Raw genomic sequence first — 17675 nt, 5'->3', positions numbered from 1 at the left:
CGGCTTCACAGTGTCTCTATCAAGGCATCAACTCAAGGCTGCGTTTGGGATGCCATGCTGTGGTGCCCTCCAGTCAGAGTTGGAAGCTTGTCTCTGTGGATGTGCAGGGAGTGGGTACAGGGCTGCTCAAGTCTCGGCTGCTATCTGCAAGTGGGCAGGGAGGGCTGTGATTTCGCGTTAGTACACGGGGAGGTGATCCGTGCAGCCCAGTTACACTGACTGATGTTTTATTTCTGCAGGGGGAAGGCAGCTGTGCTGTGTCTGGTTTACCAGCCTGATGTACTGGTTACTGGATCGTACGACAAGACTGTAACCTTGTATGACCCGAGAGGTTAGTCCAGCGATTCGAGCACTTTTTGTTTAGAACATACAACGGTGCAGCACAGGAACAGGCCCTTTGGCCCACAATGTTGTGCTGAACATGACATCAAATGAAACTAATCCCTTCTGTCTGCCCTTGGTCCATATCCCTCCATTCCTTGCATAATCATGTGCCTGTCTAAAAGCCCCTTAAATGCCTTTATTGTGTCTGCCTCCACCACAACCCCTGGCAGCGCATTCTAGACTCTGACCACTCTGTAAAAAACTTGCCCCTCACATCTCCTTTTGAACTGTTCCCCTCTTAAATACATGCTCCCCTGGTATTAGACATTTCAACGCTGGGAGAAGGATTCTGACCATCAACCCTGTGTATGCATTTCATAACTTTATAGACTTCTATCAAGTCTCCCCTCAGCCTCTGCTGCTCCAGAGAAAACCGCCCAAGTCTTTCTAGTCTCTCGTTATAGCTCATACCCTCTAATCCAGGCAGCATCCTGGTAAACCTCTTCTGCACCCTCTCCAAAGCCTCCACATCCTTCCTGTAATGTGGCAACCAGAACTGAATGCAATACTCAAAGTGTGGCCTAACCAAAGTCTTATAAAACTGCAGCATGACATCCTGATTCTTGTACTCAACTCCCTGACCAATAAAGGCAAGCAATCCTTACCACCCTATTTACTTGCATGGCTACTTTCAGGGAGCAATGGATTTAAATCCCAAGATCCTTCTGCACATGAATGCTGTTCAGATTCCTGCCATTAACTGTATACTTTCCCTTAACATTTGATCTCCCAAAGTGCAGCACTTCACACTTTGTCATAGGGATCTTCTGGTTCATGCTATATGTGATTGGTGGCAGACTGATTATCATTGAACAGGGATCAGCACCTTCAGGAGAGGGGGATCTGTACTATTTCTATTCCTGATACTATTTCTGTCTGTTGGAGCTTTAGCCTTTTAACCTTCCATAGGCTCTAGTACAATGACTTGGGCTCAAACTTTTTCTGTCTCTCCCTACTTCGCTTTACCTCTCAGAGGGAGAGAGAGCCTAATGGTCATTGTGAACAGTATGGATTGAGGTTGGTTTCTGTGTGGTGTTTAATTCCACGTCTGACTGTGTACCTCTCCTGTGTCCCCTACAGCCGGTTACCCAGTGTTGGCCAGTCGCAAGCTACACTCCAGCGCTGTGCTCTGTCTCGCTGCCAATGACCACTTTGTCCTTTCAGGCAGTGAGGATCGGACATTAGTTGTGGTTGATCGACGAACCAATCATATTCTCCAAAAGCTACAGGTACATCAATTCAGACAGAGTTTAATCACAGACACAGCACTGACCCTGTCCCAGAGAGTTTAATCACAGCAGTGACACTGACCCTGTCCCAGAGAGTTTAATCACAGCAGTGACACTGACACTGACCCTGTCCCAGAGAGTTTAATCACAGCAGTGACACTGACACTGACCCTGTCCCAGGGAGTTTAATCACAGCAGTGACACTGACCCTGTCCCAGAGAGTTTAATCACAGCAGTGACACTGACCCTGTCCCAGGGAGTTTAATCACAGCAGTGACACTGACCCTGTCCCAGAGAGTTTAATCACAGCAGTGACATTGCATCTCTTCTTGTTCAAATCCCACCCATAACTGAACACACTTTCCTCCAAATGTTTCATTCTCTCTGTCAGTCTATCTCTTTTCTCGCTGTTTCTCTCTTTGTCTGAACATAGGAAGCTGAGGATACGATGTCACCTTTGCTCAGGTGGTTTGGGGACATGCTGTTAAAAAGATCTGACAGATTGCAGATAGTGGTTTGTATTGAAAGATATACTCTGTGGTTTAATGGAGATGTACATTCCTTCAAGACAAAGGGAAAGGTGGCTCTGCCATGGTTTATGTTCAGGTTTGACATTGCTCCAGATCAAAGCAAATGGCCTGTACAAATACCTGAGCTGGTAGAAAGCCTCTGGAGACAACCCAGAGAAGGTCTACTCGCTGATCCTGGGTATGGAGGAGAGGTTGAATGGATTGGACCTGTACTCATTGGAGTTTAGACGACTGATAGGTGACCTTGTTGAAAAATATAAGTTGATTAGGGAGCTGGGCAGGATTGATGTATAGAGGTTGTTAGCCCTTGTTGCGAAGGGCATCGTCCCAGAGTAAGAGGTTGCCCAATTAAAACACAGAAGAGGAGGAATGCTTTTGTTCTGAGGGTAGTGGATCCGTGAAATTATTTACCACAGAGGGCTGTTGAGACTGGGCTGTTAGGAATACTCAGGGCTGAGATAGACAGATGAAGGGGTTACAGACACAAGACAGGAAAGTGGAGCTGAGAATGATCAGCTCACTGAATGGCAAGGCAGATTGGCTGGGCTGAATGGCTTCCTTTTCTGAGCTATTCTTAAATGTGGGCAGGCCTGAGGAGTTGGTTTAATGTAGGATCCAGCAAATGAAGAAAAGAGAAGAGAATCTGAAAGTAAGCTGGTGAGGAGCACAACTGTGGGCTGTAGAAGCTTTGATCCACAGACAGGTTACAGCACAGAATAAGGCCATTCATTGTGTGCACGAGCTGAAGAAACTAACCGTCCATTCAAATGGCACTTTCCAGGCTCTGACGGGTTACACTGCCCCAAGGTGCAGCTCCAGGTTCCTTTTTCCATTGAAGGTTTCCATTGCGAACACTGAACTGGGCTGTGAGCGACGGATTTGCACCACCCTCTGGGGTGGAGAGGGGGGAGCGAAAATGTCTAATCCCTTTGCCCCTCTTCGTTGGGGATACAGCTGTTCACTATGCACTCTGCTAAGTCAATCCGCAGCCTCCCCTGTTCTGAGGGAAATGGGCCTCATCTCCCCCGCCAACCTTCGGTCAGATCTGCAAACTTCCATTGGTGTCTAAAAGGAAGGAAAAAGATTTTCAGGGGCTTTGACAGGGTCCAACACACCAGTTTGGTAAATAAAATTAGAGCACATGAGGATATGGGGTATTTTGAAAAAAAAAAGTTCATGGGAAGTGAGTGTCATAGGCTGGGCCAGCATTTATTTCCCATCTCTGGTTACACCCTTGAGAAGGTGCTGGTGAGCTGCTTTCCTGGAATGCTGCACTCAATGTGCTTTAGGCTGACCCACAATGCTATTAGGGAGAGAATTCCAGGATTTTGACCCAGCGACCGTGAAGGAACAGTGATATATTTCCAACTCAGGATGGTGAGTGGCTTGGAGGGGAACTTGTGGGTGGTGTCCCCATTCAGATACTAATATTCTACTGAAGCCTGACAATTGGTTAATGATAGAAAGCAGAGAGTTCTCGGGATAGCACGCTGTTACTCGTGCGGTTCCACCAGGATCAGTGCTAGGGCCACGACTGTTCACAATCTATATCAATGATTCAGATGTGGGGACCATTGTAATATTTCCAAGTTTGCCAATGACACCAAACTGCGAGGGAACGTATGTTTCAAGGAAAGCGCAAGAAGGCTTCATAAGGACTTTGGCAGCTTAATTGAATGGGTTAGAACATGCCAATGCAATATACTGTGAATAAATGAGAAGTTATTCAGTTTGGTAGCAGGATCAGAAAGTTGGAATATTTTTAACATGGTGAGAGGTTGGGAAGTTCAGGTGCTCCAAAAAGATCTGGGAGGCTGTGTCCACAAGCCACTCTGACCTGGCATGTGGCTGCAGCAAACAGTGAGGAAAGCAAATGGGATTCTGGCTTTCATTTCAAAGGGAATTGAGACAGAATCTTACTGCAATTGTATAGCACCTTGGTGACCCATCACCTGAGGTATTTGAGTGCAGTTTTGGTCACCTGGTCCACTGCCAGTGAAGGTTCACCAAATGAACCTACGGAGCGGTAGGATTGTTTCTTGAGGGAAGATTGAGGAGACAGCATATGTGTTCCTGAGAGTTTCAAATATCCAGAGGTGATCACATTGAAACTCATAGTATTCTTGCAGGTTGTGACAGAGTGAATGGAGATAGGATATTCCCCCTGGCTGGTGAATCCTGGGATATCATCTCAGGATCAATGCAGGAATGGCCATTAACACTAAGATGAGCAGGAAGCTCTTCATTCAGGAGATGGTGAACCTTTGCAATTCTCTTCCCCAAATGCCTATGGAAGCTCCATCATTGAATAGATTCAAGACAGTAACCATTAGATTTCTGATGAATAAGAGCATTAAGAGATATTGAGATAGAGTGGGCAAGCGGCAAGAGGAGATGGGTGGCACGTGTGAATGACCTACTCCTGTTCCTGTGTTCATCTCTCTGAACCTGGTCTATTCCCTGTCATGTTTTCTCTGCACCTTGCCCCCTCCTCCACTCCTCTTTCTCTCTTTATCTATCTCTCTCTCTCTCTTTCTCTGCTCCTTTCCACTGTCTCTCACTCTCAGGTGCACACTATTTGTCTGTCTGTCTCTCTCTTTGTCTCTCTTTCATTGTCTGTGTGTGTCTGTCCGTCTCACTGTTTTTCTCTCTCACTCACACACCCTGTCTGTGTGTCTCTGTCTCACTGTTTGTCTCTCTCCCTCAGTTGGATTCCTATCTGTTGACCATGTCGTATGCTCACGGTCAGCTGTGGGCTGGGGACAAGTGGGGACTGGTCCATGTCTTTGACCAACAGGGTGGCAGCTTCCAGCACGTCAAGGTAAGACCATGTACCCTGGGTGGGGGGGTTTGGGGAATGGTCCACATGGGTATTGATGGGCTAAGCCAGGGCATTGATGCTGTGTAGCTCAGAGATATGGGGCATCTAACAGGAACCTTGCAAGCTGCTGTTGTTATGACTCAATGCGCTCAGGGTGCCAATGATCAAATCTCACTATTCCAGACACAATTAAACGCCAAGCCGATCAGTTTGCCTAACTGCTATTCAGGACAAAACTAATTCACACCAGATTTTGTCATACACAGGAAAATAACTCTGTAAGATAGAAACACATCTATTTTTTAACAAATGGCAGAGACAAAAAAAAATCATTATTCCATTACGATGCAATTTAAATTTTACCCCATTAAAATCTCAAGCATACATGCATTCATTCAGAAGACATCTCTCACAAATATTATGGCTGGAAAAATATAGTCAGTGAAAACAGTTTGTCGATCGGAAGAGTCCAGATCACAAGGTAGTGAGGTGTCCTGTGCAGTTTCTTTTGCTTCTAGTTATGGTGACAAGCTGTTATCTACAGAGTGATGGTCACTCTTTAATTCAATAGCTGATAAGATGAACCAAACCCTCCCTTTGGATTAGAATTCCTTAGAAAAAAAACTCTCCCTCTACACTGATAAATACAGAGACAAAAATGCTTGGTGTTTCCATGGATGGAAAAACTGGGAAGGCAGTTCAGTGAGTCCATGTTCACAGGACTTGCTGAGATTTTTTTTTTTTTTTTTGCTGATCTAAGCACTGCTTCTTGGTCTGTCTTCTGGGGATACATTCACTATTTGCATGAGGTGTAGGGTGACACTTTTACACACAGGAAGGCCCCTGACTCTTACAGCACCTGATGAGAGGACAGAGACTGGCTAGCTTCAGGATGAGATGCTTTTTACAGCAGAGATCAACAGCTCCTCCTCCTCTTGAGCTCTGATTTCCAAACATGCACACCCTCAAAATGTTCATCTAGCTGGGAGCCAATTACCTAGCTGTTAGCAGGCAGAAGTCTTTTGTCATAGATAACTGGTCACTGGTCCATACAGCAATCAGCTATTTATTGCCAGCCACAGCTTGCTGTGGACACACCCCTTGGCTCCAGCTCATCTGCAAACTAGAGGCTTCCACTACTGTAGAACATAAGGTGCTGGAGCAGTGTTAGGCCATTCGGCCCACTGAGTCTGCACTGCAATTCAATCATCAGTAATACTTTTCTCAACCCCAAATCTCTCACTTTCCCAGATTGTATTCCATCTGCCACTTCTTTGCCCACTCTCCCAGCCCGTCCAAGTCCTCTGTAGCCTCCTCAATACTACCCCGTACCTCCACCTAGCTTTGTGTCACCTGCAAACGTAGCAACAATGCCCTCACTTCCTTCATCCAGATCATTAAAGTGTAATGTGACAAGTTGTGGGCCCAGCACTGACCACTGTCGAACTCTATTAATAGTCACCGGGTGCCACCCTGACAAAGACCCTTTATCCCCATTCCCTGCCTTCTCCCAGTCAGCCAATCTTCTATCCACGCCAGTCCCTTGCCCCTAACAGTATGGGCTCTTATTGAACAGCCTCTTGTGTGGCACCTTGTCAAAGGTCAATTGGAAATACTCGTTGAACAGCAGCTGTGTAAATAGTGTTTAAAGTGAGGGTCAAGGAAATTGCTTTTAACAGGTGCAGCAATCCTTTCCCCATTTCATACCGCAATCAAAAATACAGAAATATGAAAAGATACAGTCTTTCCATCTTGCTGTCACACTGGCTATTTCTTTGATTTCTCCCTCTCAGTGTTTTAATGTTGGCCACCGCTCACAGCTTACAGGAATCAAACAGTCCCTCGGGACCTTGTACACTTCGTCAACAGATAAAAGTATCAAGGTAAGCTTTGGGGATTGATGTGCGTCTGATCCTTGGCACTGACATAGTCTGTAGTGCTCACAGGCTTCCTCAATGTTCCCACGTTGTATCCTCTCTGCCTGCTGGACGCTGGTGGCTCAGGGAGTGCACTGGCTCCAAGAGGGGTAAATGCTCAGGACTGCAGTCACTGCTCTGATCCACGTCGATCGAGACTGATTTGTAGTTTCACTGCCTTTAGCTGTTGTGGTCCTGTGTCATGTTTACCAGGCGACAATGAACCTTTTGACCTCCCAGCATCCAGAGGGTTTGCAGGAGTGAATCGCGATTTCTTGTCCCCTTCCTGTGATCCTCTGTTCACTCCTAAATGGATTCACTCTCCCCTGACTACAGTTTCCCCTTATTCTGAATCACTTTATCATTTTAACACCTCCCAGCCGATCACTGTCTGTACCCCTGCCATTGACAGAATCCATGCAAACTGTTTTAATCTTGAGAGCTGGCACACAGCTCTGGAGTGTAGGGAGGGAGTTAATGGTTGGTTCAGCGAGCAGTTTTGTGTTAATCAGGAGCTGTTTACTTACACACACTGTCTGTCTGTCTCTCTCTCTCTGTCTCTAGGTGCATGTGCCTACAGAGCCTCCACACACAGTTTGCACTTTACCACATGTTGATGTAGTGAATGGGGTGAGTATATTAATAGACTCTGTCTTTGGGGAATGGTGTGGGTTTGGAGTTGCTATTTCCTGCGGTGATTGCTCTTTGTTGCAGCTATAACCCTCGTGATCCTGGGATAGGTTTGTGGGTGCAGTTTTACAAATGGCCCAGAGACCCCTGAGCCCTGCAGACAGTGTTGGAATTCAAGGAGTGGTTTGGATTGGGCTGATCTTCATAGTCAGTCAGCTCTCACTGTGCTCATTGCAAGGGGATCTGAGATGGGATTAACTGCTGCAGAACCTTGGTGAGTCCTCACCTAGAGAAATGTGTCGACTTTCAGTCCCTTTGTGTAAGGAAGGTATGTACTTTCCATAGAGGGAGTGCAGCAGATGTGCTCCAGATTAAAACAAAACGAACAAAATAAAAAACTGCGGAGGCTGGAGGTCTGAAACAAATACTGAGAATGTTGGAGAAACTCAGCAGGTCTGGCAGCATCTGTGGAGAGAGAAACCGGTTCTGAGGAAGTTTAACAATTTCAGTTTTGGGGCCACAGACTAATCCTGGGATTGAAGGATTGTTTTATATGGAGAGATTTGAGAAAACCGGGTCTGTATAGAGTTTCAAAGAATGAGAGGTGACCTCATTGAAACTTAAGACAATTCTTACAGGCTGGATGCAGATAGGATGCCTCCCCTGATTGGCTCTGCTAGAACCAGGAGGTAAAATCTCAGGATCTTATAGGCCATTAAAGAGTGAGATGAGGAGGAATTAACTCGCTCAGAGGGAGGTGACTCTTTGGAAGTCTCTACTTCAGAAGCTGTGGGTGCTCAATCCTTGAGCACGTTCAAGACAGAAATCAGTGGGTTTTTGGAAAATAATGGCATTAGGCCATATGGAGAACTGACGATATAGAATGATGAAGCTAACCTAATGGGCTAAATGGCCTACCCCCCCTTTTCCTATGTTACATAGAAAGACTGACCATAAAATTGTGGTACCAATAAGCACCAAAGCCCTAAGCAGCGAGTCTTTACCCTGAGGAGGTTCTCACTCTGAGGAGTCTGTGCCTCTTGGATCCCCTAGGTGAGGGTAGAGAGAGGTTCTGCTGGAGTAGGTGAGGGGAGAGCTGTGTGTTTGTGGGAATGTTGGAAAGCACTGGGGTAATGGTGACCCTGATGTTTTTTCAGATCAGTGTGGAGGGAGACGTGTTGGCAGCTGCTTCGGGATCAATGACTGTGGAAATCTGGAGGAGGACAAAGTGACGAAGAGACTGGTTTGAGCTTGGAGAGTGGTTCAGGCTCTTGAGAGGCTCTTCAGTTGTTGGACAGTCTCATCTTTACCAGGGCTGCAGGCAGGCAACTGGTGGTTTTGGTGGGTGGGGTTCCCTCTTAAACACGACTACTCATGTCATGTGACTGCAAACTCCTCCCACCACCCCTACCCAAAATGTCCTAATGCATTAAATTCCTATTGAACAAGACACTTAATATATTAATATTATTCCTGTCGTCACTTGCATCTCGTGTTTCCATGTGACACTGGAACATGCTGATAGTGTAGAAATGTGTGGCCCTGACCAAACCCCTCCTTGGTCAGCAAATGGGGCCACAGTTAGACCTGAGTCTCTGTCTTGGGGTGAGTTTCTGGAAAGGTCTGGTCGTTAACCCCTTTCTAAGCCAGTGCACGCCTACAGCCACCAGATTACAGCAAGCATAGAGAATACAATGTGTCTGTGGAATAGATCCTGCTTTGTGAACACGAATAGAAGACATTTGAAGGGGTTAATGCCAGCAATCAGGCTGGTGTCCTGAATGGTCAGTGCCGCTCGCTGAGATCTGTAGGGAGCATTAACCTTGCAGACCTGACTGTCTGACTGGTGTTTGAGTTGTGCACTGCTGAGTGGTAATCTCCCAATGTCATGGCAACCACATCCTGTAAACCCCCATCCCCACCGCCCACCCCCGAACTGGTCTGGTCCCTTGATTCCACAGGCAGCCTCTGCTCTGTAAGTAGGTAATAACAGCAGGAGCTTCAGATACGGCGGCTTCACCGTCAGTCTGATTCCTCAGGCTGGTGTTACCACCCAAGTCGGAAGGTAATGTGTGTTCAAGTCCTGCTGTCGGGGTAGGGAGTGCTGCACTGGCACAGCTACCATTTATTTGAGACATCAAACAGCAGGCCTGGGTTTCTTCGCAAGTGGGTGTAGACAGTCCCGCAAGGCACTACATTCCAAAGGAGGACAGGGGAGTTAAATAATGACTTTTTAAACAGTTGTTAAATATACTTATTACGAAAACATGCACACGTCCTGACCAATGTATATCCCTGAAGCAACATCACGAAAACAGATTCTCTGGTGATTTACCTCATTGTTGTTTGTGGAATCTTGCTGTTCAAATTGGCTGCTGCATTTCCAGAGTTATAATAGTGAGTGCATTTGGAAATTACTTTGAGCTTGTCAAAGTTTTATGATTGGAAATGGAAGTCTTGTTCTTGTAATATTTGTTTAATTTGCTAAGGGGCTGACCTGGAGAATTCCTTTGCTGCTACTGTGACATTGACTGACTAGCTTTAATAGTGTGCTTCTGGAATAAGAATACAATTTAAATTAAGAAAGAACCTCTCTAACACCTCTGGGACTGGCTTGTTCCCTCTCTGTATGTGCTGTGTCATGTTACAAATGGAGAAACAGAGAAGCATTTGCTTAAAGGCCCAGACAGCCAGTGCGCGCTCATTCCACAGAGCAGCAGCTCAACAAAACAGCAACAATGCACAAATGGCAGAAAATAACTTGAACGTGGGAGAATATTTATTAATAAAAATAAAAGATTTGAACAGCCTTCGAGGTGAATCATATTGTGTTCATGTGGCAGAAAGGCCACAAATTCTCACCTGCATCCGAAGCTCAAGAATTCAAGTTTCTTTCCAGAAACTTCAACACAAAATCCAGGCAAACAGTCCCATGTGAAATACCGTGGGAGTGCCATGTTGTTGGAGGATCAGCTGTTGGAGGGTCAATGCCAAGGGAGCGCTGCACTGTCGGAGGGTCAGTGCCAGGGGAGTGCCACACTGTTGGTGGGTTGGCGCTGAGGGATTGCCGCGTTGTTGGAGGATCAGTGCTGAAGGATTGCAGGGCTGTAGGAGGGTCAATGCTGAGGGATTGCCACGTTGTTAGAGGATCAGCACCGAGACAGCGCCATGCTGTTGGAGGTGCAGTCCTTTGGGTGAAATGTTAAATTGTTTGTGGCTTGGATGTAAAAAATCTGGCCCTGATTTGAAGAACAGTGCAGTCCTGATTGGTCAGGAAACCAATCCTTATCCCTAACCATCAACCCCATCATTGGCTGCATGATTATTGCATCGCTGCACATGGACACAAAGTTGCTGTTTTGTCTGATTATGATTAATTTTCGGAGCTGTCAGTCAGACCCTTGGAGATGTCCTGGAGAAGGACCCTGGATGTTTGGAGTTATCTCAGTGCCCTAGCCTGTGATCAACACAGACAGGTTCTGAGAAAGCAGCAGAAATATGAGACAGCTCAGAATTAACACTGACCAACGTTTAATTGTCAAAAACCATTCAGATCCAAATTGGAGACTTTAAACCAACAACAAACACATACTTGCCCCGACCCTGTGCCCAGCTCATGCCCCAGCTCCATGGAGCTGCAGCCAATGGCAAGAAAGTGGTGGGGTGTGTTGCGGACAGTTATTAAGGGCCTCTCTTTGGACACCACAGGGTGGCTGGGGTGAGAGCTGGGGGATCCCTCAGGCCTGACCGTGATACACAATCCCCTGTCTTCCCCCACCAATCTCTTTCTCTTCGCTGCTTCATCCTTGTGTTCCACTCTGCGTCTGGTCCCAGGATTTGAGGGGTTGCAGGGTGGGGGAGACAGAGACAGGGGAGGAGTACATTACAGGGTGAAATATGAAGAATCGATCTGTTTTGGACAGAATCTGGGGTCCCAGTGGGCAGTGCCCTGAGTGAAGTTATAATATGATGCAGGGCTTTTTGTCCTTGAAAGGATTGTCTGAGGTCGGGATTCCTGCCACCAGTGGGTCGTTTATTACATGGTCCTCGCAGTAACGCATCAGATCAGCTGCAGCTTTGGAAATCTGGAGACAAGAACACAGAGTGAGACGTGGAGCTGGTAGAAAGTAATTGCTGTAAGAGTAGGGGGAAACCCAGCCTGGCCTAATGGAAGACTGAACAGTGATAGTCACACAGCATGGAACAGACCCTTTGGTCTGACTCGTCCATACCAACCACGTTTCCCAAACTAAACTAGTCCCACTTGCCTGTGTTTGGCCGTTTTCCCTCTAAACATTTCCTATTCATATACCTGTCTTTTAAATGTTGTAGCTGTACCTACATCCACCGCTTCCTCTGGCAGTTCATTCCACACATGAACCACTCTCTGTGTAAAGAAGTTACACTTCTTGTCCCTTTTAAATCTTTCTCCTCTCGCCTTAAAAATATGCCCCCTAGTTTTGAACTCCACCCACCCTCAGGAAAAGACCTTGGCTATTCACCCTATCCATACCCCTCATGATTTTATAAGGTCACCCCTCAAACTCCTATGCTCCAGTGAAAAAATTTCCCAGCCTATCCAGCCTCTTCTTATAACTCAAACCCTCCAGTCTGAGTATCATCCTTGTAAATCTTTTCTGCATCCTTTCCAATATAATAATAATTTTCCTATAGCAGGGTGACCAAAACTGTACAGCACTCTGAAAATCCTCAGTTAGTGACAATGAACTTTAACAATGATAACAATCGTGCTCTGGTATCTGTGCAGTGCCTCTTGGGTGAAGTTGCTCACCATGATTTTTTACAATGACCTCTGTGACTGTTTGTTTTCTCCTACCCTTTTCTACAGCCTGTGACTGATGCAGTACATAAAACACCTGGGAAGAAAAGCTCTTGTGGTGCAGTGGTAGTGTCCCTACCTCTGAGCCAGGAGACCTGGTTTCAAGTCCCAACTGTTCCAGATGAGCAGATTGATTAAAACCTCCCAGGAGACAGCAGATAGTGAGAACATGCCCCATGTGCGTGACAGTCTAATCAGCAACTTGGAAGAAATGTCTTTACTCAGAGTCATGAGAATGTAAAACCTGCTCCCACACAGACAGTTTAAAATGAATTGTGTTGATGTATTTAGGGAGAACACGAGAGAGGATGGGATGGAGGGAGAAGATTAATACTGAGTCGGACAATTTAAGCTGAATGTTCTGATTGGGTGCTCTGTAGTTCATATATTTCTATATCGATGTGTATTGGGTAGTGACACAGCTTGGAAACTGATATTTATTTCTCAACATAGCTTGTGTGTTTGTGAATAAAGTGTGAAATGGAACATGAATAAGAAGGTTTTCTGAAGTGAGAATCAATGCCTACCATTTGGGAACCTCCCCCCACACTGATTACAATTTTCACACAGACTAATTAAAGCAAGGACTGAGGGTGAATAGATCTGAGGTGTTGCCTTTTGTATAGAACCATAAACCCAGATGCCCAAGATCAAAGCAGCTGAACAGAATTAGACCCCAGTTTGTCACATGATCTTCGAATCAGTTATTATTAACCCAATCCCACATTCTGACAATATTGGAATAAGGAATTGCAGGTGCTGGGAATCTGAAACAGAATCAGAAATTGCTGGAGAAAGTCAGCAGGTTCCGCAGCCTCTGTGGGGGGTAAGCAGAATTAACGTCTCAAGTCCAGTGACCTTTTGTCAGAAGCTGCTGGTGAAAGGGTCACTGGACTCAAAACATTGGCTTTGTTTTTCCCGTCCACAGAGGCTGCGCGACCTGCTGAGTTTCTCCAGCACTTCCTGATTTTGTGTCTGACAATGTTGGAAGTTGGCTGTTGGCTGTTGTGTCCTGGAGTAAAACTCGTTCACCTGGAGATGGGGAGAAGAGTCGAGGATCTCCGTTTTTTGATTGACAACACGAGTTCTAAATTGTGGCTTTTACTGCATCAGCCAATATATAACCAATTCCCCATCTCCCCGGGGGGACCTATCTGCTCATCGATCCGCTGCCTTCAGGGTGGGAGGGAGCTTGTGCCACTCACTGGCCATCGGTGGAGAGTAGGGAATTAATGAATTAATCTGTGGAACATTTTGGAGAGTACATACCAACATACAAATTAGAAACTGGAGTAGGCTATTCAAGCCCTTAGTTGCTCTGGTATTCAATAAGATCATGGCTGATCAGTTTGTGTTTTGAATTTCACATTCCCACCTACCCCCATTATCTATGATTCACCTGCCTAACAGGAATCTACCCACATCTACCTCAAGAATATTCAATGATCCCATCTCCACTGCCTTCTGAGACATCAATTTCCAAAGTTGCACAATCCTCAGAGAAAAACAAATTCCTCATCTCTGTCCTAAAAGAGTGAGCCCTAATTTTAAAACCATGCCCCCCTACCCCCCACCAAATTATGGACTGACACACAAGAGGTAACATCCTTTCCACATCCACCTTGTGAAGATCATTCATGATCTTATACACTTCAATTAACCTCAATCTCTAAAATCTACTTCAAACAAGCCCAGTATGTCCAACCCATCCTTGTTACACAATCCACTCATTTCAGGTATCAATCTGGAGAGTCTCCTTTGACCTGCCTCCAGAGCATTGATATCTTTCATTGAGTAAGGAGACCAAAACTGCCCATAATATTCGAGGTAGATACAATCTCAGCAATGCCCTGTATAACTGTAGCAGAACATCCTTACTTCTATGTTCAATTCCTCTCATTGTAAAAAATTGCATTCAGTCAGCCTTCTAATCATTTGCTTCGTGTGACTTTGAATGCATTGTGTACCTGAACACCCAGTTCCACTCACATCTCCAGTTTCTGCAGTTGTTCTCTGTTTATGTCATAATCCATTTTGTTCTTCCTGTCAAAATGAACAACTTTACATTTTCCCACCTTACACTCTTTCTGCCAGATATTTGCCCACTCACATAATGTATCTATATCGGTCTGCATCCTTGTTATATCCTCTTCATAACTAACTTTCCTATCTGTCTTTATGTCATCTGAAAATTTAGCTACTATGCCTTCAATCTCTCCATCTAATCATTGATATACATTTAAATGTTGAGGGCCCAACGCAGACCCCTATGGGACTTCACATTCTGCCAGTCTGAAGAAGAATCTTCTTGCACATTGTTTACTTTTGGCCAGCTAGTCTTCCACCAATAGCAATATCTTAACTTCCTGCACTACGAGCTCCTACTTTGCACAATGACCATTAATGGGTAGCCTTGTCAAATGCCTTCTAGAAATCCAAGTACAGCACATTAGTGGGCTTCTCTTTATCCACTGTGCATGTTACTACTTCCAATAAATTGTGAAATATGACTTCCCTTTACACAAAACCATGCTAACTCTTCCTTGATTACCTTGAGGTTTTCCGAGTGCCCAGTTATAATTAATCCTGTCACATTACACAATTTAACCTGCTCTGTGGTTGCTTCCAGAAAATGCTGCTCTAAGAAACTATTTTAAAAAAAATTCCATGAAGTCCTCATCCAGGCTACCACTGCCAATGTGATTTTTCCAGTTTATAGGTAGATTAAAGTCATCCTTGATTATTGCATCTCTTTGTCACAGACACCCAGACTTTCTTCTTGTATATTTTATCCCACATTGTGGTTACTCCTAGGGGGCCAGTAGACCATTCCCATTGGTGAAATCTTCCACTACTATTCCTCATCTCTACCAAAACTCTTTCTACATCCTGATCCCCTAAATTGAGATCATCCTTAACCGTTGCACAAATGTCACGCTTGATTAGGATTCCCAATTGGTTAATCAGAGTGTTCTGGAGAGTAGAGGATTGATTGGTTAATATTTTTCATAAATTATTTACAAGTAAGTCCCAACTCTGAAGCTGCTCACTTGAATTCTTTTGATGCCAGCCTCCATACGAAGTTGTTCCACAGCCTTCCTGGCCTGAGCGATGTGGCTCATGGTGACCATTTTTGAAGTCATCGTGTAACCCTTTGGGATTTGCTGTCAGTAATTTCACAGTCACAGACACAGAACTAAAACAAGAAAACAGTGATGCTGGTACAGTCAGTCATACAGCAGGGAAACAGACCATTCGCTCCAACCAGTTCACACCGAACATAATCCTAAACTAAACTAGTCCCACCTGCCTGCTCCTGGCCCATTTCCCTCCAAATACTTCTTCTTCATCTTGGAATTCAATAGACGATTACCATTGACCATTTACAAATCACCCATGACACCTTAACAAACACAACTGATTTTTAAAAATGTATTCATCATTGGGATGTGTTGCTGGCTAGGTCTGTGTATTGCCCAAATAGCAGTCAACCACATCATTATGGCCTAGAGTCACGTGAGCCATTTAAGGACGGCAGATTTCCTTCCAGAAAGGCTATTACTAACCAGATGGGTTTTATAACCATTGAGTGCAGTTTCACGGTCACCATTAGGCTAGGTAATGTATTGGAAAGACAATTCTAGAACATTAGATATGTCACTTATTCATGTACTGGTTTAGAACCCAATCTAACCAAGCAGAGAAACTGTGAAAGGTGGATAAGATACAGGGTTATTATTTAACCAACACAGATCCTTGGAGCTAAGAGATAGCCTTTCCTCACTGACTTGAATAAATGGCCTAGAGGAATATGGTCACTGATTTGAATAATTACCTCCAGACCATTCAAACAACAGAGTACAGGTATCTGTACAAACTATCCCAAAACAAACCGGGCAATACAGAATAAAACACAGAACTGCGGATGCTGGAAATCTGAAACATAAACCAATTGCTGGAGGAACTTGAGGAAGAGTCACTGGATCCAAAACATTAATTGTTTCTCTTCTCAGATGTTGTCAGACTTGCTGAATTTCTCCAGAAGTTTCTGTTTTTGAAACAATACAAAACTTGGACTCTGATAACTATACGCCTGTCACTAAGTCTCCCTTCCCATTAGCCCTCTTCCCCCGTCACACCTTCTCCCGTCCCTGTCTGCTCCAGGTTAAATTCTGGCTTTGATGGGTCCCCTTTCCCCTGGGTTTCAGGTCCTCCACAGCCAGCAGTGCATTGAGCCGGCCTCCCCTCAACCCTAACTTCACTGCTGTCTTTAATCTTCACTTTTATCCGACACTACAACCCCTTGGAGCTGATGTAGTTTTGGAACAGAAATCCATTCACCTGTCTAAACCCATGCCAAGCAGCAATTCCTGATGAGAAGCTTTGTGTTGAAAGCAGTTTATTAACTGATGTTAAGGATCAAGGACAGCTGAACATACCTGAGCTCAGGGTGAGTTTCCAGTTGCTGTTTACTGAAGCTCAGGCAGACACAATGCAGGTAAATCACCAGAATCAGATCCTGATTCTTCTCCGAGATACGGTGATGATGTGGTGGTTTCATGGAGATAGCTGCATTTCCCCAGTCTGATCCATCAGCTGGTGTTGTTGACTGTGCCCCAGCTCCCTTTCCCCATCACAGCCTGGACCCTGGGGTTTCACCACAGAAAGCTGCGCTTTAAAATGTGTCACAGGACTGGCACACACTGAGAATTCTTCAGTTAAATGTCAGACTTCAAAAACAGCCCTCCCCTCAACTCCCTTGCCTGCTGTCTACTTATAATTCTTTGTTTTAAAAATAAGTTCTCTCTGGAATTCTTCTAATCGTTTGGAGGCCCTCAGCTCCCAGAGCTTCACCTCAAATCTTCAAAGTTAAAGATTTTGGATTGAAGAAAGTTGAAGACGCTTAAAACTTCCAGCTGCCAGAACCACAACACATTCCCTTCCATGGTTTTAACCTAGTGATTGTAAACAGATCAGACTGCAATCACACCCAGACAGCTACCACACAACTCCCCCAACACTCTCACCAAACCTGCCCCACCTTCCCCCAAATACCTCTGCCCGCCATACCCTACCCCACAGGCCCACAAAATACCCTCAAATCCTCATCTTGCTCCAAACCCTTGATCCAACACTCAATACCTATCCCTCCAGCACTCCCCCAATCCCCTCAGCCCACATCCTCCCCTTATTCCCTCAACCCACACTCTCCTCTGATTTCCCCCCCTCCCCGGTCCCCACCCCACCCACACCCTCTCTTGGTCCCTCCCCCAAACCCACACCCTCCCTGGTCCCCTCCCCCAATCCCCTCCCCCAATCCCCACA

At 45.4% G+C, this 17675-nt stretch overlaps 3 protein-coding genes across 13 annotated transcripts in view; 1 reads left to right on the top strand and 2 right to left on the bottom strand.

Moving 5' to 3' along the window:
* The window catches only part of fbxw9 (F-box and WD repeat domain containing 9), a 17890-nt gene extending 7571 nt beyond the window's left edge, over nt 1-10319 (top strand). For all 10 annotated transcript variants that reach the window (XM_048617918.1, XM_020522412.2, XM_048617914.1 and 7 more), the window contains exons 6-11: nt 240-331; nt 1465-1613; nt 4851-4964; nt 6758-6847; nt 7445-7510; nt 8668-10319. In XM_048617918.1, the coding sequence (XP_048473875.1) occupies nt 240-331; nt 1465-1613; nt 4851-4964; nt 6758-6847; nt 7445-7510; nt 8668-8742 (586 nt within the window). In that variant the 3' untranslated portion in view covers nt 8743-10319. The remainder of the gene's footprint in view (nt 1-239; nt 332-1464; nt 1614-4850; nt 4965-6757; nt 6848-7444; nt 7511-8667) is intronic.
* gtf2f1 (general transcription factor IIF, polypeptide 1) overlaps nt 1-17675 on the bottom strand; it is a 152325-nt gene that overhangs the window by 61728 nt on the left and 72922 nt on the right. The window lies entirely within an intron of this gene.
* On the bottom strand, nt 11025-17384 carry LOC109922377 (guanine nucleotide-binding protein G(I)/G(S)/G(O) subunit gamma-7-like). 2 transcript variants are annotated; one of them, XM_048617924.1, is made up of 4 exons: nt 17205-17384; nt 16790-16997; nt 15401-15546; nt 11025-11595 (listed from the first exon to the last, which is right to left on the bottom strand). In XM_048617924.1, exons 2-4 carry the CDS (start codon nt 16909-16911, stop codon nt 11576-11578), a joined length of 288 nt encoding a protein of 95 aa, XP_048473881.1. In that variant the 5' UTR covers nt 16912-16997; nt 17205-17384; the 3' UTR covers nt 11025-11575. The 2 variants fall into 2 exon arrangements, with proteins under 2 accessions (XP_048473881.1, XP_048473882.1); XM_048617925.1 differs by having other exon boundaries at nt 16790-17380.

Source organism: Rhincodon typus, chromosome 38, assembly GCF_021869965.1.
Source record: "Rhincodon typus isolate 14 chromosome 38, sRhiTyp1.1, whole genome shotgun sequence".
Taxonomy (NCBI): Eukaryota; Metazoa; Chordata; class Chondrichthyes; order Orectolobiformes; family Rhincodontidae; genus Rhincodon; species Rhincodon typus.
The sequence above is the reverse complement of the archived record's forward strand: the minus strand, read 5'-3'. Positions and strand labels throughout refer to the sequence as shown.